General features: G+C 37.9%; 1 protein-coding gene across 1 annotated transcript in view; it reads right to left on the minus strand.

Moving 5' to 3' along the window:
• Window positions 1-628: 628 nt before the first annotated feature.
• Window positions 629-25,014, minus strand: part of RSF1 (remodeling and spacing factor 1) — a 42,402-nt gene continuing 18,016 nt past the window's right edge. The window contains exons 5-16 of the mRNA XM_063430969.1: window positions 24,127-24,266; window positions 22,090-23,960; window positions 20,539-20,736; window positions 19,346-19,450; window positions 15,993-16,072; window positions 15,679-15,733; window positions 13,960-14,066; window positions 13,308-13,378; window positions 12,320-12,524; window positions 10,550-10,758; window positions 8,847-9,041; window positions 629-2,471 (exon numbers count right to left, since the gene is read on the minus strand). Of these exons, the coding sequence (XP_063287039.1) occupies window positions 1,894-2,471; window positions 8,847-9,041; window positions 10,550-10,758; window positions 12,320-12,524; window positions 13,308-13,378; window positions 13,960-14,066; window positions 15,679-15,733; window positions 15,993-16,072; window positions 19,346-19,450; window positions 20,539-20,736; window positions 22,090-23,960; window positions 24,127-24,266 (3,814 nt within the window). The 3' untranslated portion in view covers window positions 629-1,893. The remainder of the gene's footprint in view (window positions 2,472-8,846; window positions 9,042-10,549; window positions 10,759-12,319; window positions 12,525-13,307; window positions 13,379-13,959; window positions 14,067-15,678; window positions 15,734-15,992; window positions 16,073-19,345; window positions 19,451-20,538; window positions 20,737-22,089; window positions 23,961-24,126; window positions 24,267-25,014) is intronic.

Below are 25,014 nucleotides of genomic sequence, written 5' to 3' on the forward strand. Positions count from 1 at the left end.
GAATCCAGGCCAACTCCCTGTTGAAAGTGTCTCATTCCAGAGAGCCCCAGGAGGAAGCATTTCCCAAATACATGGATTAATCTCATAAAAGCAGGTAATAGGTTTTTAGGATAGGACCTGCTGAAAATGGGATGCACTGACGTGACAGGCTTATGCAATGTATGACCATATAATTTAAGTAGTTCCCCATTATTTTTGCCCAAGTCAGGTGTTTAAAAAAAAAAAAAAATAAAATAAAAAATAAACATTTTGTGAGCTTTGAAGTTAGTGTTTAGTGAGGGAGTGTGCTGGGATATTGTATGTTATATCTATCTCTATATATCTCCATCTCTCCAGTATGGCAGAATAAATGTAGGACTAAATATTACGTTTTTAGAGCTGTTCTGTTTAAGCAGATATCAAATGAAAACAAGGCAGGGGTGTTTCACTGTGATGCTTGAATAAATGTATAAACACATACACAAAAAAAATGCTTAATTGATATGATGTGTAAAAACCTGATATCCTGCATAGAGACCATGAACATTGTATTATGTCAACAAACTTCCAATAATTTAAGGTGTTTTATGAACTCCAAATGATTTTTTTAGTGAGTGTGTTTTGTAAGAAACAAGCCTTTGCAAGCACAGGTACTTAAAAATGATTTCAATAAACATTTCAGGTGCTGTATAAACCATCAGAAATTTCTAGGACATCTACACAGATTAGCATGGAACAAATAGCACAACAGACAGTTTTGTTTTCCCCAACCCACCCACCACCTTACTTCAATTTGAAGCAGACAGAATGTGGTACCTTGGCTGGACCTTTCAATTACTGAGAGGGTCATAAACACACTACATTGCAATTCCTTAAGTATTGGCGTATTAAATAGGGACCATCCCTCCTAACATTAACGAATGACAGTATCAGTCTCGATCTGGGAGCCTTCAGAGTAAAATTTGTGCCATTATAAAATTAAGTTAGGATTCTGAGCAAGTCAAAAATGAAAGTCACTCCATGAAATAAATTCATCTTTTGTGCTCCTATGTTAAAAAGAAAGACGATTTTAACAGTTTACGCTGTGCAAAGAAGGTCAAATGGGGATGGAGTCAATAAAATGTTTCTGGGTCCAAATTTAGAAAGATGAGTAAATTGCAATCTTTATGTGTTATAGGACCTTCTGACACAGAAGTGGTTTAATATATAAATTTTGTGGTCACGTTCAGCACTATACTACATTTTCAAAAAAAAAAAAAAACAACAAAAAAAGGGCGGGGGGAGGAGTGACCAGTCGTATAAGACTCACAAAGCAACAATAAAGTTGTTGGTAATTTTTATTTATAACTGCCTGTTTATCGTATCCTAAGTACTGCGTATTTAAATAGAATATATATCTCATATGAAAAAAAGCTAAAAGCAACAAGTGCTTATCCCAAATTACAATCCTATTTTCATCTACTTGGAATATGCTCCCTGTTCACAAAGAAAAATAACTGTATTTTAAATTTTATTTCTGGGACACTTGGAATACGTCCCACCCCTATTCACAAAATTCATGTGGAAACACTTTTTTCTCCCAATTTTTAAGTTTTCATGGTTTCAGTGAAATTACCTATGACCACAAATGCAATGAGAAATACAAAAAAAATAAAATAAAAAAAAATAAACAAAAAAAAAAGAAGAAGAAGAGGGAGGAGGGCGAACATACAAAATAAATTTACAGAAATTATTTTATGAAGTTCAAAAACTGGTCACTTCACAGAGGCTGCAGGACTGGTCAAATGTTTCTATAAAAAGGTAAAATTTGTAGTGGAGAAAGTTCTCAATGAGGAATAAAACCGCATATCATAACTGGCCCGCTGGTATGAGCGACTGTGGAATAAATTAGCACAAAATGGAAGAGGATGAGTCTTATAACTGTTCGCTGTTACAGACATAATCCACAAGGTCCGTTACTCGCAGAAGCTCATCCTCGTCTTCTTCTGGCACTACTGCATCCTGGCTACTACCCGTCCCATTGGAAGCCTGGCTAATGTTGGCCGAAGTGTCCTTAGAGTTCTGACTCTTTTCATTTGGTTTCCCAATCAAGTTCTCAATAGTTTTTCCAGGGCTTTGTCCATTGGTGGAAGGTAAATCCACCAAACTATAGTCCAATGGGCTGCCATCTTTTCCTACATTGTCAAAGTCATCTTCATCATCACTTTCTATCCGATAGCAAGGCTTCTTCGTGCTTTCTTGGACCGTGCTTGTCGGGAGAGGCTTTTCCACGACAGCAGGCTCTTCAGTTATGCTCTCCTTAGCCTTTCCTTCCTTCCCCTCCTCATCAGCCTTCTCCTCCTCCTCCTCCTCCTCCTCATCGGTCTCAATTCGATTTAACCTTTTTCGCACAGGTTTCTCTTCCTCTGACAGTTCATCATTTGAACTTCGGATGCGTTTCCGTAGCAAGGGCTTCTTTTCTGTTCGTAGCCTCTCATCTGCAGAATTATCATCTGAAAGACATAAGTATGCTTATTTTGATATTCTAGGTGAAGAAATCAGATTTAGAATAGATTGCTTCTCTATAAGAAGGGGCTTACAATGTCTCGGTGCATCTACTTAAGTATAGAAAAGATTAATGGGATTTTTTCCCCCTTGGACATTGTTTAATGATTAATGGAAATGTTCATGTTAGATATTATTGCCAATACAACACTAGCAATCCCAATCCTAACCTCTCCACATAATATCCAATATTAAAACCTAGTTGGTCCCAACTTAACAGCAAACTAAAGCCTTTACTGCACTGCATATTTTGCATTATTTTATAGCATAACAAAAAGGCATTAAGGTTGTCATAAGAAAAACAAAAAACCATTCAGGTTTCTGGTTATACATTTAAAAAAAAAAAAAAAAAAGACGTTTGAATTTTATTTTAAAAAGTAAATAAAATAAAAAATACAGGAAAATAATGCCTCAAGACAGATGGCTTTTTCCTATAATACATGCTTCACTGATATGTAAATTGTAGGTTAGGGTTAGTTTTAGTGTTTAGGTAGTGTAAGGGAGAGGAACATTCAAGACTCCTAAAGCACTTTAGCTTGCTGAAGTGCTTGTGTAATGAGTATGTCTTTCTTAATTCTACAAAAAATGTAGATTTCAATAGAAATTGCCACTTTTTTAAGTTAACCTAGTTAAACCCCACGGCTTTCAAAAAGCCAGTCCTGTTACTTCCAGGTAGTTTAGCACAGTGGTGCTAAACTCCAGAGCCAGCAATTGCCCAGAGAATACCTTGCAAAGACTTCTCATTGAGCTGCATTGGGAATTCTGTGATTGGACAGCCACAGAAAGTCTGGGCCAGGTTTGAAGGAGAGGGCTTGTAAAGGCCTCTGACAGGAGATCTCAGCTTTTGCAAGCTTTTATACATTTTAATACCCCAAAGAAAAAAAAAAAGCATAAATTAAATGTTTTTATTAGGGGTTTATCAACCTTTTGGGTCTTGTCGGTCTTTTTCTGGTCTACAAGTTGAAATCTTTCTGTCAGCATACAACTAAATAACATCTTATATTATATACAGTTGCAAGAAAAAGTATGTGAACCCTTTGGAATGATATGGATTTCTGCACAAATTGGTCATAAAATGTGATCAGATCATCATCTAAGTCACAACAATAGACAATCACAGTCTGCTTAAACTAATAACACACAAAGAATGAAATGTCGCCATGTTTTTATTGAACACACCATGTAAACATTCACAGTGCAGGTGGAAAAAGTATGTGAACCTAGACTAATGACAACTCCAAGAGCTAATTGGAGTGAGATGTCAGCCAACTGGAGTGCAATCAATGAGATGAGATTGGAGGTGTTGGTTACAGCTGCCCTGCCCTATAAAAAACACACACCAGTTCTGGGTTTGCTTTTCACAAGAAGCATTGCCTGATGTGAATGATGCCTCAAACAAAAGAGCTCTCAGAAGACCTACGATTAAGAATTGTCGACTTGTATAAAGCTGGAAAGGGTTATAAAAGTATCTCCAAAAGCCTTGCTGTTCATCAGTCCACGGTAAGACAAATGGTCTATAAATAGAGAAAGTTCAGCACTGCTGCTACTCTCCCTAGGAGTGGCTGTCCTGTAAAGATGACTGCAAGAGCTAAGCACAGACTGCTCAATGAGGTTAAGAAGAATCCTAGAGTGTCAGCTAAAGACTTACAAAAGTCACTGGCAAATGCTAACATCCCTGTTAGCGAATCTACATAGAAACATAGAATGTGACGGCAGATAAGAACCATTCGGCCCATCTCGTCTGACCAATTTTCTAAATACTTTCATTAGTCCCTGGCCTTATCTTATAGTTAGGATAGCCTTATGCCTATCCCACGCATGCTTAAACTCCTTTACTGTGTTAACCTGTACCACTTCAGCTGGACGGTTATTCCATGCATCCACTACCCTCTCAGTAAAGTAATACTGATATTTTTAAAACTTTGACCCTCTAATTTAAGACTATGTCCTCTTGTTGTAGTAGTTTTTCTTCTTTTAAATATAGTCTCCTCCTTTACTGTGTTGATTCCCTTTATGTATTTAAATGTTTCTATCATATCCCCCCCTGTCTCGTCTTTCCTCCAAGCTATACATGTTAAGATCCTTTAACCTTTCCTTGTAAGTTTTATCCTGCAATCCATGAACCAGTTTAGTAGCCCTTCTCTGAACTCTCTTTAACCCCTTAAGGACACATGACATGTGTGACATGTCATGATTCCCTTTTATTCCAGAAGTTTGGTCCTTAAAGGGTTATGGTATCAATATCCTTCTGAAGATACGGTCTCCAGTACTGCGTACAATACTCCAAGTGAGGTCTCACCAGTGTTCTGTACAATTGCATGAGCACTTCCCTCTTTCTACTGCTAATGCCTCTCCCTATACAACCAAGCATTCTGCTAGCATTTCCTGCTGCTCTATTACATTGTCTGCCTACCTTTAAGTCATCAGAAATAATCACCCCTAAATCCCTTTCCTCAGATGTTGAGGTTAGGACTCTATAAAATATTCTGTACTCTGCCCTTTTACGTCCAAGATGCATTATCTTGCACTTATCCACATTAAATGTCAGTTGCCACAACTCACCATTTTTCTAGTTTACCTAAATCATTTGCCATTTGGCTTATCCCTCCTGGAACATCAACCCTGTTACATATCTTAGTATCATCATCAAAAAGACACCCCTTACCATCAAGACCTTCTGCAATATCACTAATAAAAATATTAAAGAGAATGGGTCCAAGTACAGATCCCTGATGTACCCCACTGGTGACAAGCCCAAGCTTCGAATATACTCCATTGACTACAACCCTCTGTTGCCTGTCACTCAGCCACTGCCTTACCATTCAACAATATTGGAATCCAAACTTAAAGATTGCAGTTTATTTATAAGCCTTCTATGTGTAACAGTGTCAAAAGCCTTACTGAAATCTAGGTAAACAATGTCTACTGCACCCCGCTGATCTATACATTTTAGTTACCCAATCAAAAAAATCAATAAGATTAGTTTGGCATGATCTCCCTGAAGTAAACCCATGTTGTCTCTGATCTTGAAATCCATGTGTTTTTAGATGTTCATCAATCCTATCCTGTAACATGGTTTCCATCACTTTCCCCATTACTAAAGTAAGGCTTATTGGCCTCTAATTTCCCAACTCCTCCCTATTACCTTTCTTGTGAATGGGCACAACATTCGCCAAATTCCAATCTTCTGGGACTACTCCTGTTATCAATGATTGGTTAAATAAATCTGTTAATGGTTTTGCTAGTACACCACTAAGCTCTTTTAATAGCTTTGGGTGTATTCCATCAGGTCCCATGGACTTATTTGTCTTTACTTTTGAGAGTTGAAATAGAACCTCTTCCTCTGTAAACTCACGTGTAATAAATGACTCATTTATCCTTTTTCTTAACTGAGGTCCCTTTCCTTCATTTTCATCTGTAAATACCGAACAAAAATAGTCATTGAGGCAGTCAGCTAGACCTTTATCTTCTACATACCCTCCTTTTGTTTTTAATCTAACTAATCCTTGTTTTACTTTTCTTTTCTCATTTATGTATCTAAAAAACGTTGTCCCCTTTTTTTTACTGACTGTGCTATTTTCTCTTCTGTGTGTGATTTGGAAGCTCTTATAACTTGCTTAGCCTCTTTCTGCCTAATCTTATAAGATCATTCTGTCTTCCTCACTCTGTTTTTTTTTTATAATCACTAAATGCTAACTTTTTTTTTTTTTTTTTACTATTTTGGCCACATCTGCGGAGTACCACAGTGGTTTCTTGACTTTTTTGCTTTTACTGACAAGCCTAATGCAATTTTCTGCTGCCTTCAGTAGTGCAACTTTTAAATAATCCCATTTCTCTTGGACGCCATTTAAATTGCTCCAGTCTGATAATGACTCCTTTACACATATTCTAATTTTTAGAAAAGTCTGGTTTTCTAAAGTCTAAAACTTTTGTTTTTGTGTGGTGTGACTCAGTCACTGTTCTTATATTAAACCACACTAAGTGATGATCACTGGATCCTAAACTTTCACCTACAGTAATATCGGATACCAAATCTCCATTTGTTAACACTAAATCTGGTATGGCCTCTTTACGAGTTGGCTCCTCAACGACTTGTTTTAGAGACAATCCCAGGAGGGAGTTTAGAATATGTGTGCTGCTGGCACAAGCAGCTATTTTTGTTTTCCAATTCACATCAGGAAGATTAAAGTCACCCATGATGACAACTTACCCCTTCATTGTCATTTTAGCTATTTCCTCAACTAGTAGATTATCTAACTCTTCAATTTGTCCTGGGGGCCTATAAATCCCACCTACACAAGTTACTGTGTGATTAACAAATTCTAACGTAACCCAAACGGACTCTATGTTCTACTCACTAACTTTTATTAGGCTAGATTTTATGCTATCCTTCACATACAGGGCCACCCCTCCCCTTTCCTGCCTTCCCTGTCTTTTCTATATAAAGAGTACCCTGGTATTGCTATGTCCCAGTCATTTTTCTCATTATACCATGTCTCAGTAACAGCGACTAAATCTACACTATCAGTTGCCATTATTGCCACAAGTTCATGGATCTTATTCCCTAAACTGCGAGCATTTGTAGACATGACTAAGCTTATTTTTTTAACACACTTGCTACAGGCACCTTCTGTCTACAATACGTAAAACACTAAACAAGAATGGATTTCATGGGAGGATACCACAGAGGAAGCCACTGCTGTCCAAACAAAACATTGCTGCACGTTTACAGTTTGCACAAGAGCACCTGGATGTTCCACAGCAGTACTGGCAAAATATTCTCTGGACATATGAAACCAAAGTGGAGTTGTTTGGAAGAAACACACAACACTATGTGTGTCGAAAAAGAGGCACAGCACACCAACATCAAAACCTCATCCCAACTGTGAAGTATGGTGGTGGGGGCATCATGGTTTGGGGCTGATTTGCTGCGTCAGGGCCTGGACGAATTGCCATCATTGAAGGAAAAATGAATTCCCAAGTTTATCAAGACATTTTGCAGGTGAACTTAAGGCCATCTGCCTACCAGCTGAAGCTCAACAGAAGATGGGTGTTGCAACAGGACAATGACCCAAAGCATAGAAGTAAATAAACAACAGAATGGCTTAAACAGAAGAAAATACGCCTTCTGAAGTGGCCCAGTCAGAGTCCTGACCTCAACCCGAATGAGAGGTTGTGGCATGACCTCAAGAAAGGGATTCAAACCAGACATTCCAAGAATATTGCTGAACTGAAACAGTTCTGTAAAGAGGAATGGTCAAGAATTACTCCTGACCGTTGTGCACGTCTGATCTGCAACTACAGGAAACATTTGGTTGAAGTTATTGCTGCCAAAGGAGGTTCAACCAGTTAATAAATCCAAGGGTTCACATACTTTTTCCACCTGCACTGTGAATGTTTACATGGTGTGTTCAATAAAAACATGGCAACATTTCATTGTGTATTATTAGTTTAAGCAGACTGTGATTGTCTATTGTTGTGACTTAGATGATGATCAGATCACATTTTATGAGCAATTTGTGCAGAAATCCATATCATTCCAAAGGGTTCACATACTTGTTCTTGCAACTGTATCTATATATACACACAAAGCAATGTACACTTAGCCCTGTTCACTATAAGGTTATTCAGTAATGTGGGAATTGTTGGGAATTCAAAGTGAATTACAAGTTTATGGCTAAAATAGCTTAACTGTAAAAATATAAAAAATATCCAAGTCACGTATGCTTCCAGTTCAGCTACTTAAGCCCTACATTTACAACATTTCCCAACAATTCTCACATTAATGGACAACCCTTTTAATGCTACAGGCAGCCCACAATCTCAACATGCTAAGCGCCTGCTGCTCAGTGAACGAGCTCAGCCCAAGTTGTGCGCACAGTTGGTGAACACAAAACTGTCAAAAGTGGACAGCAAAAACTAAGCATTTTTGCTGCCTGACTGACCTCTCCCAGGGGCCGTCTTAGACCTGCAGCAATTACAAAAATTTATGTTTCTAAGACACTCTCAGAGCCAAAAGTTAGTAAAGGGTGTTCAGTGCACCATCACAGTTGCAGTAAAGTTTCATTATGATGGTGATTAGAGCCTTCCTTTAAAGCAGTTAACTATGATATTCATTTCTGTCAGTTTGTCTGGACAATGTGAGAAAGCATAACCTTGTTTAAGTCATCTGTTTTATAATTGAAATAAATAGAGACTTTGCTTCTCTATTACAATTAAGCTCGGTATGTTATGTATATGTACTACATAGAGTCAGACAGGTAAATTAATTCCTGGAATCTAATCTTCTTAGTTCTCATACTAGTTATGTGGAAAATACTTACCACTGCTTTCTGAGCTGGAGAACCTGCGTTTGAGTACCCGCCTCATTTCTTTGCCTCTGCCGTACCGAGCTCTTTTCTGTGAACCATCACTCTCAGAATCTTCTCTATAGTTGACTTGACGTTTCTGGTTTCTTCTTGACCTCCGCCTTCTGGTATCAAGGTAGTCATCGCTGTAATCACTGCTTTCTTCTGTTTCTACAAAGGCCCACAGCACACACAGATTCAATGTACAGTTTCAAGTGTACTTTTGAATTTTTTTTTTTTTAATTTCTACTCCGAAGTCTCACATAATGCTACAAATTCCATATTTGTGTTTTAGAGTGTTTTTTTTTTATGTTCGGTAATGTATATAAGGACATCGTATAAGATTTTCCTCCTATAAAAGGAATATTAGAAAGTTTCCAAAAGTCAGGTATTATGACCACTGATCGGTTCGGAATTTATGTCTTGACATGAGCTATCTAAATGTAATTTATAGTGATGAACTAAATATCTGCTTTGTAGACACACTCCAAATAGAGAGGGAAAAAAACAAAACCAAAAAAAAAATAAACAAAACGGTACAATCCAAGCACTTGCATTTCTACATTTTGCTATCATAACTGGATACAAAACTTGTTAATTTGGACTTGTATTAGCAAAATTATAACAATCAAAAGAAAGCTGTGCTTCCATAATGATATGCAACAAGGAGTGCACTTTTTGGGTGACCAAACTAAACAGCCACATGCAGTGGTTTGTGACCCTATGCCTGCAATTTGCACTATACACGTGAGAGTACCTGCTGTAATCCTGCAATATTAAAGGAACACTATAGTCACCTAAATTACTTTAGCTAAATAAAGCAGTTTTAGTGTATAGATCATTCCCCTGCAATTCCACTGCTCAATTCACTGTCATTTAAGAGTGAAATCACTTTGTTTCTGTTTATGCAGCCCTAGCCACACCTCCCCTGGCTATGAGTGACAGAGCCTGCATGGAAAAAAAAACTGGTTTCACTTTCAAACAGATGTAATTTACCTTAAATAATTGTATCTCAATCTCTAAATTGAACTTTTATCACATACAGGAGGCTCTTGCAGCGTCTAGCAAGCTATTAACATAGCAGGGGATAAGAAAATCTTAATTAAACAGAACTTGCAATAAAGAAAGCCTAAATAGGGCTCTCTTTACAGGAAGTGTTTATGGAAGGCTGTGCAAGTCACATGCAGGGAGGTGTGACTAGGGTTCACAAACAAAGGGATTTAACTCCTACATGGCAGAGGATTGAGCAGTGAGGCTGCAGGGGCATGTTCTATACACCAAAACTGCTTCATTAAGCTAAAGTTGTTCAGCTGACTATAGTGTCCCTTTAAAGTTCCAATATAGCCAATATGTACGTATAATGGTGTTTTACAAAGGATTACAAATATGGCCCATTAACGCAAAGAAAATAACATGTTCTTGAAGAAAAAAAAAAAAAAAAAAAAAAATTGTGTAAGAGACTAACCATTACAGTAGTTAGGGAAAAAACAAACATCAATTGAGAAAATAGAAAATTCTAATTTTAATTCACTGATTTTTATTTATAACATAAATGGAGACTTCCCATAAAAAAAGGTTTCTGCAGCTATATCCAGTCTGGTTCTTTAGTTTTAATTGTTGTTCAAGACTGCATCTGAAAATACTGTCACAACTGTTGAGTCACATAAAAAAGTCCTCACCAGACTCTTCAGCATCGTCATCTGACTCGTCCTCATCATCATCTGAATATTTCCTTCTTGAGCTTCTTTTCTTCAAACGTGAACTTTTCCTCATTGGTCGCCTGTAGTGACGTCTTGGTTTGCGCGCACCAAAATCACTGTCATTGGATTGCTGATCTTCTTCACTCTCTGGTACATTTTCATCAGATACGACAAATTCCTCTTCAGAACTGGAGAAATATGAAATAAAGTAAGTGGATGGTTTTTGATCCTAATGCAACACACATTCATTTTTAGTTTGCAGATTAAGGAAAACATCACGGACATGAAAAGGACTATAAAATTAGTTCATGTCAGCGGTAGGCAGGAAATCCACACTGCAAAATTAAATCCAATCTGATCCTTGAACCTTTGCTTTAATCTGTTCCAAATATTATCATGTTTTGTACATGGATTGACTAGAAACCGGTTATCATAAAACAAAGTGAACTCCCCCCACCCCCATATATGGCATCACTTTATTAAAATAATTTTATGGACACCATAACAACTTAATTGACATGGTAGTGCCTAGAAATCCCTAGTGGTTTCTGACCCGAAGGGGTTAAACCATTCTCGAACGGTTTAACTCAAAAGGGTGGTCTCTAACGGCATTGCGGTTTCTCCAACGCAGTTTGAGGAAACAAGTTTTAAGTCAATCAGTAGCTCCCCATTTATGGAGAAAGTCAGTCGCTCTAAGCCTTTTAACGGTTCCCCTTCTGCAAACATTACTATAGTTCAATCTTGAGATTTTTTCAGTACATACTCCATATTCCCGGCAATACCTTTTTAACAAGATGGGCCTTTTCTGTAGATTAATAAAAATCAGAAGTCTGTATGCAGTTTAGCACTGCATGTAAGGTTTTCATTATGGTTTATGCCATATATCAATCTTCCGCCCAACTCTATTGCTAATGTTCGGAAAATGGATAGCGTTAAGAAAACGGATTGTAAAATATTTATACCATACTATTAAAATACTAATTAAACTCCCTGTTTAGTTAAATTAGTTTATACAATTATTAAAGGGGTACTAAAGGCACAGAGACCACTTCATCTCATTGAATTGGTCTGGTGGCAGTGTCTCTGTTACCTTATTACTGCAATGTAAATCATTTCAGAGAAATTACAACGTTTCAGACAGCCACTAGGGGATGCTTCCTGGCTTTTCACAGAGTTTAACTCCGTAAAAAGGTGTTGGACGTCCTCCTGCTTTGCATTCATTCAGTGCTTACCTAATCCTTTTTCTAATCGGGTTTAGGTTCCCCTTTTAGTTTGACATCACTGGAGGAGATTGAACCAGTGCTGAAGGACCTCCGCGCTGGAATCAGGCACATGTTTAAAGTGTTTTGTAACCCATAATTCCCTGGGGTCGGGGGAGAAACGCATCCTGTATTCAAAACACTATAGTGTTCCTTTACATAGGGAATCTTTGCCAGATCATCAGAATCTGCCACACTACTTTGTAAGAGAGGGTCTCTACCACCATACAATTAGGAAATGCAGTCACATAAGACATCACCATTTTCACTATAGGCATTACATAATATATAAAATACAAATAGGATATTCTTTTCAATGATTACAAAAATAAAAACAAAGGCATAGAAAGATATTTACAGTACTAATTTATAGCATTTAGCTGCCAAATCACTGTACAATATATTACTAATGTATGTCCCTTTTCATGCAAGAGGTTTAAACAATTTGATCAGCTGGTAGTTTAAACTGAACACAAAATGCAGACAGTACCCATCACTGATCCGGAACTCATCTTCACTCTCTTCTTCATCCATGTTGCTATCACTGTCAAGATCGTTAAGACGCCGACGTTTTTTGCGGCGGGTGACTGTTCTTTGTGGCCGTTTTCCTTCAGTTCTTTCTCCTTCTAAAATTGTAGATATGTCCTTTCCACGGTGACCAGTGATATTGGACATGTCCTTGCCTCGGCCTGCACCTAGATAAATAGATGTAAAAAATTAACACCATGCAACAGAAGAACAAGCACACACTTAAATTAACTCTAGCATGGTCACTACATAGCACTCCAAGATGTTAAACTCAATACCACTAGTATCTCTGTGAAAAACCCTAGTGGGAATGTAATTACTATGGAGGCCATTGCAACACTGCTGCCAACCAAATGTCTGTAGCATATTACAGTGATAATGGGTTTTCAAAGATTATCCCAGCTGTAGTTGAGTTCTTGTTTAAAGAAGAACTGCCATTTCCAGAGAGTTCTTGGTCTATAAACCCCAGTAAACACTACTGATATAACAGGAGGTGAATAACGCAGGGAAGGCAATTAAAAATAAGAATTCAATTACCTAGACTGTATTTCGATGTTGCAGTGACTCAACTAATGCTCTTCTGTTGATAATTAGTTTTCCCACTGAGAAAACCATGCGAGAAAGGTACTTCATAGATCTGAAGTTGTTATGGTGAACAGAGTGTTCATTTAAAGGAGCATAAGAAATGTTTAATAACCTGTTTTGCTAGTTCATTCAGGCTCCAAGTTGGAGTACCATCATTTAGAAATCATTGAATTACCTTAGATGGCTTAGTAATTTTGTTCAATGTTTCTAAAGTCTATAACAATAATCACATAAAACCGTAGTGTTTATTTAGAAGAAAACAAAAAAAATAAAATCAATAAAATCAGAACAAGTCCTTGAATCACAAATAAAGAAAATATAGAAAAGCGGGGATTTACAATAGAAGATGAATGAAATCTACCTACCACCTCCACCATCTCCATCCCTGATGTCCTCCTCGATTGCCTCATCAATGGCCTCATCAAATTCATCAAATCTAAATAAAAGTTAACAAAATGGAATTAAAAAAACAAGATGCAAATGCATGTCCAGTTTTGAACATTTATTCAAAGAATGGCTTTGAGGAAATCATTTAAGACCATATTAGCAGGGGTAGGCAACTCTCAGCACTTCACATGCTGTGGAACACATCCCTTGATGCTTTGCCAGCATTACGTCTATAGCAGCCTTATGGGAGACGTAGTCCACAACACCTGGAGTGCCTAAAGGTTGCCATAATGCAATTTAGCATTTTATAGCAAATTTGAAATTAAGACTAGTATTTTTGAACACAGCAAGTTGCCATAATTAGATGGACACACAAGGCTGTAGCAAAGTTTCTTTTTCAAACCTTTATACAGAAAATGCATCAAAAATATATGCACTCCCAATACATATACAAAAACGCATAGCATCAAGGGCATAGAAAAAAAAAAAAAACTTATAGCAGGATAATAATAATATATGGAGTATCTCTAAGTATACACATCTAAGTAAACTTGGATACAGTGATTTATAGATTAAAACACTGTACAGTATTGGGTGGACAAGTAACCTGCAAATGTTCTCAGGCCTTACCTGTAGCTTATACATTTTCTAGCTCGTGTTGACCTTCTTTCCAGTGGCTTTGGTTTTTTCTTTTTCTTTTCTTCTTTTTCCACAACTTCTGCCACTTCCTCTTGTTCCTAAATGAAAATACAAATGCTAAAATTCAACAGCAATTAAAGTACCAATGTATTCTTTGTGTGCATTATTTTAGAAAAATCCATATCACTTCGTGAAATGGCTGTACCCTCCCTTCACAACGCACTGTCAAAGCAAACAGGATAAGAGGTTCTGATCCACAAAATGCATTGGAAAAGACACCCTTCATGTAGGTATAAGAATACAAACTTATCAGGCTTATTCCCTAAATACCAAATGTTAACCAATTAAACCTGAATGGCAAAACTGGCAATATTTTAGATTTAAAGAGCTAAAATTCAGTTGGTGAAACTCTGTATTATGCTGGTAGAATCTCACCAGGGGGAAGTTTTACTCAAACTATATGTAGCGTATAGAATACATAAAACTAGATAAGCTTCTAGCTGTAACAAAATAAATTAGGGTCACATTAACACTGTTCTTTTTGGAGAACCACACGCCAACATGCTATATTGTTAGAGCAATTATTTGAATAAACTGAATCAATTGAACTGGACACTAAAGATTGGATTTGGCTCCCTCTTTTAGTTTAATGCATTATAGAGAGAATGGATTACAAAGGATGCAGATACATTAAATTATAATTTAAAAAAAAAAAACACAACCCAAAGGTTCTCATTGCTCTTAAGAGGAAAACTCAAAGTATCAGAACCACTACACTGCCTTTGCAAACAGTTTGGCAACTTACCTGGAATTTGCTGGGCACTGGTCACCTCTTCCAGGAGAGCCAGAAGCTCTCAGTATTGAAGTAAGCCGGGCAGTGGAAGGTTTAAAGGGACACTGTAGGCACCCAGATCACTTCAGCTCATTGAAGTGGTCTGGGTGCACTGTCCCTTTTGCATTGTTTAACATTGCAGTTCCAGAGAATCTGCATTGCTTACAATGCAGCACTAAGTCTGCCCTCAGTGGCTGTCTACCAGACATCTGCTGGGGGAGCTTTCTGGATTAAAACAAATCCTTGGTCCAGTATCTGATGCTGGAAGTCCTCACTCTGCATAGGATTCAATACTTCCCTATGGAGAGGTCTAAATTGTCGCGCATGCGCTTCAGTGCCGGCTTGTCGCGGGCCATTGCAGGGGGCGGAGTATCGACCCAGCGCAGAGGGACATCGGCGCTGGGATATGGTAAGTAAACAAAGGGTTTTTAACCCATTATTTACCCTGCCAAGGGGATGCGCGAGGGAGGGGGAGCGATAGTGCCAGGAATGCAGCTTTGTATTCCCGGCACTAAAGTATCCCTTTAACACATTGCCTGAGTGTGCTCAGCAAATCAAGGCTTAACACAGACAGTCACTATGCATGCTTCCCTTTGCAGTTCTGACATTTGAAGTCTAATAATGCATTTCTATGAAAAATGCTGATCACCATGCATGCAAAATAACTCCCCAAAGCTTCCCGCACTAGATTGCCAGATATCATGGTCACGGATTATCTCAACAGTGGCTGCTGCAGGGAGACAAGCATGGTCAGGGATAGAAGTAAAGTTAAAATGATTTCACTTTATAAAGTCATTATTTTTAACTTTTTTGGGTAGGAGGGGGCACACACTAATGGTAGAAACAAATATTTGTATTTCTAGCATTCCTAAACTTACCTGTGTAGGTATGATGTTCTCAATGCTTATACCAACATAAACCAACCGCTCTTTCCTGCAACAGGCATTAGAAGAAAAAACAGATGCACAATGAATATGATTTAAACCAATTTGAGGAAAGTTGCATTGTTTTATCACTGTAGCATACAATTTAACTATACTCAGATTTGAAAATGTTGTACACCAATATCGATCTACCCAACATCATACATTGGTCATGAAAAGTAATAGGGCCAAGCTCTTAAACAGATCTAAACTATAATTGCAGCAGTTCCCTACACTGCTGCATTAAATATCAAATTAAAAGCAAATACCTTCTCTCTGCGCGTTCTTTTTTCTTAAGAACCACGTCCAGATTCTGCAACTGTTCGTCCAGTTTATCACACAGTAATTTCTAGTAAATGAATATAACAACAGGGTCAGTGAAAAGTGTCGACAAGCAACCGGGGTAAAAAAAAAATTATAAAATGTTACCATTTATTTTCAGTAACCATTCTAAATAGTTCCTCTATGCACCTTGTCCTCTGAGTTATTGTTTTAACCATATGCATGGATTTCCTTTGCACCTCAAATGTATTATATAAATGTAATAATTGTTTCAGTCTGATAAATATCCCCCCCAATAATTTGTATATCTCTTCAATAATTAGGTCTAGCTGGTAGATATTGAATAGGACCCTCGATTTGTACAGTATGGTCTGACTATGTCATGACAGACTGGTATAAAAACACAATAATTTTAAAATAAATAAAATATTACAAGCCTCAACTTAACTTTTTGTGTATGTAAAATAGTGGTTCAGGGGGGCAGAGCCTGACCTTCGTGTGGCACATGTGCTCCTGTAGCTTTGGCAGTAATTAGAGCATTACCGTTGACTAACTCACTTTTTCCAACGCACTACCTGGGTCAGGGGTTCCCGGACTAACACTCCGATACCTTTAACGACGCTCACCTACACTGGGCACCCGGACGAACCTGCTGCGGCATGCTAAGAGCAGAGGAGAGGCGGCCACTTTCCTCCCTTCAAAGCTCACGGCTCGGACCAGCTACACTCCTACAGACCATCTTCATAATGTGGGCGACCACCCAGCAGATTGCATAGCTGACGCTAAAGTTCTGTTAATATGGTTTTTATTCATCTAGTTGTCATTTCCACTTTGTTTACCCTGACCTTGTGCAGTGATCCCTGAATAGCAGGAGCTCTAGTGGTAATCTATAGGCACACTAAGATTCTAAAGCTAAACTAAGTCAGATACCTCCATGCCTACTTCGCTTTGATTCCTATGTCTATTGCATATTCTTTAAATGTTTATACAGCCATCACTAGTAGCTTAGACAAGTTGGCATTGACTATTTAACGTGACACATTAACTACCCTAAAACATTGTGCAGCTAACTCTAATGCCATGCATATGTTACCTCATGTTTGATATCAAAGTACTTTCGTGGCATTGCAAGATTGTATGTTATATTGTGTACACCAAAAATAAAGAAATTTAAAATTTTTTTAAATAAATAGTGGCACTCAAGGTAATAGCCAAGATTGCAGCTTTATTGGAGCCGGGTCTTTAACATTCTCTGATCCAGTGCACCTTGGTTGCCTGGTGAGTGAGATATCCTCTACCTTTCCTAAACTTAACTTTTAGTCAGGTATCAGTTTGTGGGAAAATCTGTACCAACCAAGTTCAACTCCAACTCATACTGGATTCCAGTCCACGTGACCAACATAAAAGACTGCTACATGAGCTGTGGTAGCAGTGCCATATAAAGGGCAGAGTCAGTTTCAGTTAGTCTCTAGCAACATTGAAAATCTTGTAGAAATTCCACGTGTCTTGATTTCTATATAATTAGATGTATACTACATGTATATTAATTTTGCTTTTGATTGTGATGGGCTATGAGCAAAGATTCTGACATTGGGGGAATCTTTCAATAAAGAATTTGCAGAGCAAAATTAGGTTATGATCTTAACCCCTTAAAGACTGAGGCAGTTGTATAAGTTGTGATCAAAACAAACAAAACTTTGAATTTGCGCTATATGTCTGTCCAACCAGAATTCACCTCTTTCATATTAAATGCACACACTTCTTATATATAATTTTGTTGAGGAGAAACAGGGCTTTCAAGTCATATCAAATATTTATATATGAATCATAATTTAACATTAATAAAATATAAAATAAATGTGAGAAATTAACAAATGTTATTTTTATTTCTGCATGACATTTTAACTGAATAGTTAAATACGGTTAGCGGTTACTGCAATTAAAAAATAAAAAAAATTTGTATTCAGCGATGTCTTACGAGTAAAACAGTACCCCAAATGTACAGGTTTTATGGTGTTTTTTGAAAGTTACAGGGTCAAATATAGCATGTTACATGATTTTTTCGTTTATACACACTGAAATTTGCCAGACTGGTTATGTTGCCTTTGAGACCAAATGGTAGCCCAGGAATGAGAATTACCCCCATGATGGCATACCATTTGCAAAAGTAGACAACCCAAGGTATAAAAATGGGGTATGTCCAGTCTTTTATAGTTGCCACTTCGTCAAACACTGGCCAAAGATAGCGTTCAAATTTGTTTGTGTGTGAAAATTGAAAAAAAACTAATTTTAACGCTAATTTTTGGCAGTGCTTGTGACTAAGTGGCCACTAAAAAAGACTGGACATACCCCATCATTTGCAATACCTTAGGTTGCCTACTTTTGTAAATGGTATGCCATAATGGGGGTAATTTGCATTCCTGTGCTACCATACGGTCTCAATCGGGCAAATTTCAATGTGAAAAAATTGAAATGCAAGCGTTATATTTGACTAACTTTTGAAAACCCCATAAAACCTGTACATGAGGGGTACTGTTATACTCGGGAGACTTCGTTGAACAGAAATATTTGTGTGTGAAAAATACTAAATAAATGGCACTTTCACTGATATATCATCGTTGTGATACATTTTACAGTTTTGAAACACTAATATTTGTGTTCAGTGAAGTCTCCAGAGTAAAACAGTATCCCCCCCACGTACAGGTTTTATAGTGTCTAGGAAAGTTACAGGGTTAAATATAGGGACTGCAAACCAAATTATGTGGACTTTCTGCCTGGTTTGTCAGGCAGGTCCCCCACACTAATTAATAAAATTAATTATGTAAAAATATTACATAATATATACATAGAATTTAAATATGTATACATACATATACGTTTATTTAGCGGACGCTCAACAACTTCCCGCTATGCTTGGGGACGTCCAGCATCACCCAAAACGCCATAGGAAAGCATTAAATAATGATTTCCTACGGGGAAATCCAAATGCAAGCGTGGCCCGAGCCAGCGCCATGTCCCAGGTAAGTGACAGAAGGGGTTTTAACACCATCTGCACCTCTGGGAGGGGGGCCTTGACAGAGGGGGAAGCTGTAGTTCCAGGAAAAAATGTGTTTTCATGGCACTATAGTTTCCCTTTCAATGTACAGGTAGCATAAAAAAAAAAAAATATAATAATAATAATAATAAATAAATAAATAATAAATTAAAAAATGGAAATCTTAATTCCCTGAACATATTTCTAATTTGAAGTGGCGTAGAGAAGTAATTTCTAATACACACAATAATAAGTATTTTGTTGAAAGCAATACACAGGCAGCAATAAATATAACCTAAATCCTACATGTTGGCAGGGGGGACAAAACCATTCTCCGTCCGGAATCAACATCAAGGGAGGCCGAAGGCAAGCCGTATGATACCCACTGTCACAGGAATCGCACAGCAAAATCTGTAAACAGAACAAAAAAAAAAAAAAAAAAATTATACCAGCATCTGCTGAATTATAGCATACTAATAAAATACAATAGAATATTGTGAATATAATGTAATGGAAATGAAGCCGGAATACACATCCAGTGTGGGGACACAAGTTTGTCAAGGAACATGAAAAACCATTGCTCATCTGGCAATCTTATTAAATGTCTTGACATCTTAAGTAGGAATTTTTTTTTTTAACCATTACTATATATTAATTTTTAAGCATTTACAGCTTGACTTTGACTCAAGTTATTCGGCTCTATGAATGGATAATACCATTAAACCAGGTTGCAAGCTTCACCTTGTGCTACCCAATCACATATCCCCCCCCCCAATTGTGTCTGATTTAGAAGGATGGTCTCTTTTTCAGGTCTCTATTGCCTACACAGGAAAAAGTCTGCAACAATCACTAAACACATTTGGTCATGCATGCTAGGTTGACAAGCCCTCTTCAGGGAGAGTTGCTCACTTGCCGGATCACTAGACAGTATCTGGCATGCCTCCTTCTTTCTGATATCTCACTGGCAAACCCTCCTACATTCAACCATACCACTGTTAGACATGCAACCGTTTGGAGGAGTTTGCCCTATGAATTTTGTATGGAAATGCTTGTTCAAAAAGGTATGCAGTAGATGAAACAGCTCAGCATTACTAAGAGAATATCTTAAAACTGCTGAAATAATGAAAGTAGGCCCATCATAGGTATACAAAAAGTACAACATGATTGTTTATTGTGACACGATCACCAGAGAATGTATATTTTAGATAAGTGCTTACCTAAGCAAACAAATAAAGGGAAGAGCACAAAAGCACTAATTTGCAAGGAGGTGGTGTTTGCATTATCAGTGAGACTCCAAGACTAAAACACTAAGAACAATGTTGTATTTGAAAATACAAAAGCTACATTTATGGTTACTCTATGCAAAATTTGCATCTTCAGCTGCACAGCCACAGGTAACTCTTGACTGGAGCTTCTGAAAATGGTTAGAACGGCTTTCTTCCCCAAAGTGTTAAACCAAAACTTTAGGATTAAAAAAATGGCAGGATTAAACAACTAACCAGTTCTGGGTGGTTGGGAAGTCCACATTTTTTGCACGGCTCGTCATCTTCTCCTGGGACACCTTTGTTCTCATCTTCCGATCCTACTTCAGAGTCTTCCTCACTGTCAGTCTCCTCACTCTCTTCCTCACTAGACTCTTTACGTCGGCGGCGTGATCGGAAGTTAGTCCAACGCGCTCGTCTTCTGTGTCTTGGTTTCTGAAAAGTTGAATTACATTTAACCTAGAAACTTGTAGAAAAAATAAATAAAAATAAACTGACAATAGGCACCAGAACCACTGCAGCTTAATGTAGTAATTCTGGGACATACAGCTTATGCCTGCAGGCTGAACGGTGTTATCGTAGCCCTTTTCTCAACATTGATGCCCAAGGTCAACTCTAGTGGTTGTCACTGACAGCCACTAGAAGTTACTGGGATCGGACATGCAAAGTTAATTTCACCAGAGGCACCCCATGGCTTGCAGAGGAGCGGGAGCCTTCCACTTATCTTTTTAAAAAAAAAAAAAAAAAAAGGGAATTTGGCAAAATCTAAAAAGGTGTACATCATTCTACATTTACATGTATAGCTTGGAGGAAAGATGAGAAGGGGGGGATATGATATAAACATTTAAATACATAAAGGGAATCAACGCAGTAAAGGAGGAGTCTGTTTAAAAGAAGAAAAACTACCACAACAAGAGGACAGTCTTTAATTAGAGGGGTAAAGGTTTAAAAAAAAATATCAGGAAGTATTAGTTTACTGAGAGGGTAGTGGATGCATGGAATAGCCTTACAGCTGAAGTGGTAGAGATTAACACAGTGAGGTTAAGCATGCGTGTGATAGGCATAAGGCTATCCTAGCTATAAGATAAGGCTATCCTAGCTATAAGATAAGGCCAGGGACTAATGAAAGTATTTAGAAAATTGGGCAGACTAGATGGGCCGAATGGTTCTTATCTACCGTCACATTCTAGTTTTTTTATATCTACACACTGTGTCATGGATCTAGCAGGGGAAAAAAACAACCACATGAACTACATTGTTTAGATATAATGACAGCAGAGTCTTAAAGGGACACTGACGGTACTGTAATTGCTTAATCTAATTAGTTTTAGCATCCAATACACCTTTAAAAACTGATTAAATGGCTTAATGCCAAACAGAGTCCCCAGAAGCCCAGCTTCTCTGTGCTGCTCCTGCTTATAAGGAAGCATTAGCCTGGGCAGCAGTGGATGGGGAGTGACAGCTGACTGCTTTCATCCCATTACAGCCGCCCATTGCGGATATGAATCTGTATTGCTAAGGAACAGTGCAATCTCTGCCTTAGCTACACTTGGAGTGGGGGCTGAGCTATGGACAGCCAAGAATTCTCATTAAGTAACGGTTTAAAACTAAGTGAAGGGACGGTGCTGGGGATTGCAGACACTATAACTAATTCCTTTACGCTTCCACAACTGTCTTCCATAAGGTAAAGCACTTAAACTGTAGAACATGATAGGATACGTATCATAGATTTCCATGATACATCAGATTCTTTGCCACCCGTTTATTACTGAAGCAGATTAAAAATACCTTTTTTATTTTCGGACACAAATCTTTTTCAGACTTTCTTTCTTCATCTTTTTCGGGTTTAGATGGAGGTTTTTCCTCATCATCGCTTTGTTTCTTTTCAGGCTTACGGTCTTTGACTTCAGCGGCTTTAGCTGAGGGACGTGAAATTCGTGGAGACCGCCTTAAAGTCCTTGCGGTGCTTTCCTCCATCTCTGCATCTTCAGGATCCTCTACAGCAATTATCTGAGACAACTCTGTCCTCTTTCTTTTGTTGGAAATCCGGATGGTTAACTTTAAGCCATCCTTTTGCCTCTCAGAAGTCATTTCCTTACAGTCTGTGCCACTGTTTTCTTCTTCCTGGACCACTTTATTTTGATGTCTACTTTTTGAAGCTGGGCCTTGCTTCTCTGTCTTAGAAGACTTTTCCACCTCATCATTTGCAGGTTTGGGGTAATCAACCTTGTTATCTTTTGTTGACTGAGATTCAGGAAGACTTTCTTTGGGAACCAATTTATGTCGTGTTCTCGTAGTTCTTGTTCTCCTCTCTGGTTCTGCAGATTTTTCTTTTTTTGCCATTTCATTTGGTATAGTCAATTCAGACGTTTTATTCTCTTCATTCTCTGTGCTCTCTTTAGTTTCTATGGGAACCTCATGTTTTGAAGTAGAGTCTTTTACAATTGAAGGTTTTCTTGAGGCCTCTGATTCTATAGCCTTTTTTGTTGCAATTTCTTTTTTGGCATCCAGTTTATCACTAGATTCCTCTCCTCCATCTAAATCACTTTTTTGTTTTAGACTTGGCTCAGCCTTGTTGTCCTCATTACACTCATCTGTTTCAGGTGGCAGTGCATCAGTCAATTGACCACCATCTCCAGCGGTGACCTTCCCTGTTTTATCTACCAATTCAGACTCCTTACTTAACACTGAACTAATAAGACTTTTCTTTGAAGTCTCTTTGTCTACAGCAACCTTCCCTTTACTAGATATTACAGTCAGTTCTTTTTTTCTATTTTCTCCATTCTTGTCTTCCAAGCAATCCTTCTTCAAACCAACCTCACCCAATTCTCCTTTTACTGGTGGTTTTAGGTTTGATTCTTCTGCCAATGGGGAAAGAAGATCATTTCCTAGGTCCCTTGCATTTTTCTCCAAATTATCGTTACTTGTCTTGTTCTCTTTTATGACCGTTAAGCTTTTGATAACACCGATGCTTCTCTTCTCATTAGGCAAGCCATTTTCATCCTTGGTCGAGACCACAATTGATTCTCTTATATTAGAATTACTCTCGGCCTGATCTACCTTTGAGTTTTGTACTACTTTCTCACTATTGACCTCTCCATTTAATAGCTGCTTCCCATCCACATTGGCACAAGTCCCCACTGAAGACTTCTGATTATCTTCTTCCTGTTTACCTTCATCTTTTAAGAGCATTTCCTTCGTAGGGGTAACGGACTTGCTAAGCGATGTTTTAACAGAGTTGTCAAAATCATCAGTCAACTTTAGTTCACGCTTTTTCAACGGTATTTTAGCTTGCTGGTCATTTTTTATTTTCTCCGTTTCCCCCACTGACTTTTCAACAGGATCTTCTGTGCGTTTGACAATAACGGATATTTCAGAACGTTCAGGTTCTTGAGGAGGAGGGATAATTTCAGCATTCGCTTTAGATTCCTTTAATTCTTTTGGTTCTGTTTTTTCTTCTACTTTCAAAGGTTTAATATTTTCTTTAAAAGAGTCATTCACTTCTTTGACAACTGATTTTCCTTCGTCCAAGTCTGCTGAAGGCTCAATCTTTATTTCAGAAGGTGTTTTTAAAACCTCTTTCTCAGTTTTACAGATGCTTTCATCTTTTGGGCTCTTGGCTTCAGGTTTGTCAATCTCACCATCCTCCACAGATTTTTCTGTAATGAAGAAAAATGTTATAGTTATGTAGTTAAAGGGGCTTTGCATCAGTTTGTATTACAGATGAATTACTAGATATGTTCTTAGGCATATATAAATATCTGATTTTAAAATAAACTTGCACAAAATCTTAGCTTGTAAGTAAAGGGCAAAAAAAACACATACCCTCATTTTCCTTTTTCACTTCATCGTCTGGACAGGGGATCTCATGAGATGAACCTTCCTGCGGCTCAATTTTCTTTAACAATGCAGGATCAATTTGAGCTTTCAGCAGCTCAAGGGTTTCTGCTAGTTCATTCCTAGTCCTACAACGACAGAAAAATAAATGAAAACGACATGTTGCTTCAATTAAGAGGTTATTCCAACCCCCATGACCGTGTCTTGCTTTGAGCAGTGGTCATGGTGCGAGCAATCTGAATGTGCAACAAGCAGCCTATGCAGAGAAATCTGCAATTTTGTAATTGTACCTCTAGCAAACATGACTCCGTTACCAGGAACTCTGTTCTGCACTGACTAATGAGACTTGTGCAAAAATTACACCCGTCCAAAAAAAAAAAAGGGTTGGAGTAACCCTTTAATGACACAAACAAGTGTGTGTTGCACATGGTAAAGCCTATGGATACAATATTTGAATGCTGCACATAAATACTTCTTCAGGCTTGGATAGAGTATATTTTTGTGACACATATACATTAATTTTAGGATAATCTACTAGCATTAAGGCACATGTAGTTCTATAGCAGCTGGAAACCTGTCTGCTGATTACCCAGATAATAATCTAAACTTTGAACCCTGGTAAATCCCTAGCATATTTTAAATAATCTCCTGTCATCTTCTGGGGGGAAATAAACAAAACCAAAACACGATCTAGTCAAATTGCTAGGAGAATACAGAGGAAAAGTTGTGTAACTGATAATATTGATATACCTGGGCTTCACCAATATGCTGTCCCATTCAACAATCCTTGCTGAACCTCCACACCAATAAATCCTAACATTAAGAGTGAACACCAGACGCCACCCTGCAAAAAAACCCTGCAGACTTGAGTCACAA

The sequence above is a fragment of the Pelobates fuscus genome, chromosome 1, assembly GCF_036172605.1.
Source record: "Pelobates fuscus isolate aPelFus1 chromosome 1, aPelFus1.pri, whole genome shotgun sequence".
In the NCBI taxonomy this organism is placed as follows: Eukaryota; Metazoa; Chordata; class Amphibia; order Anura; family Pelobatidae; genus Pelobates; species Pelobates fuscus.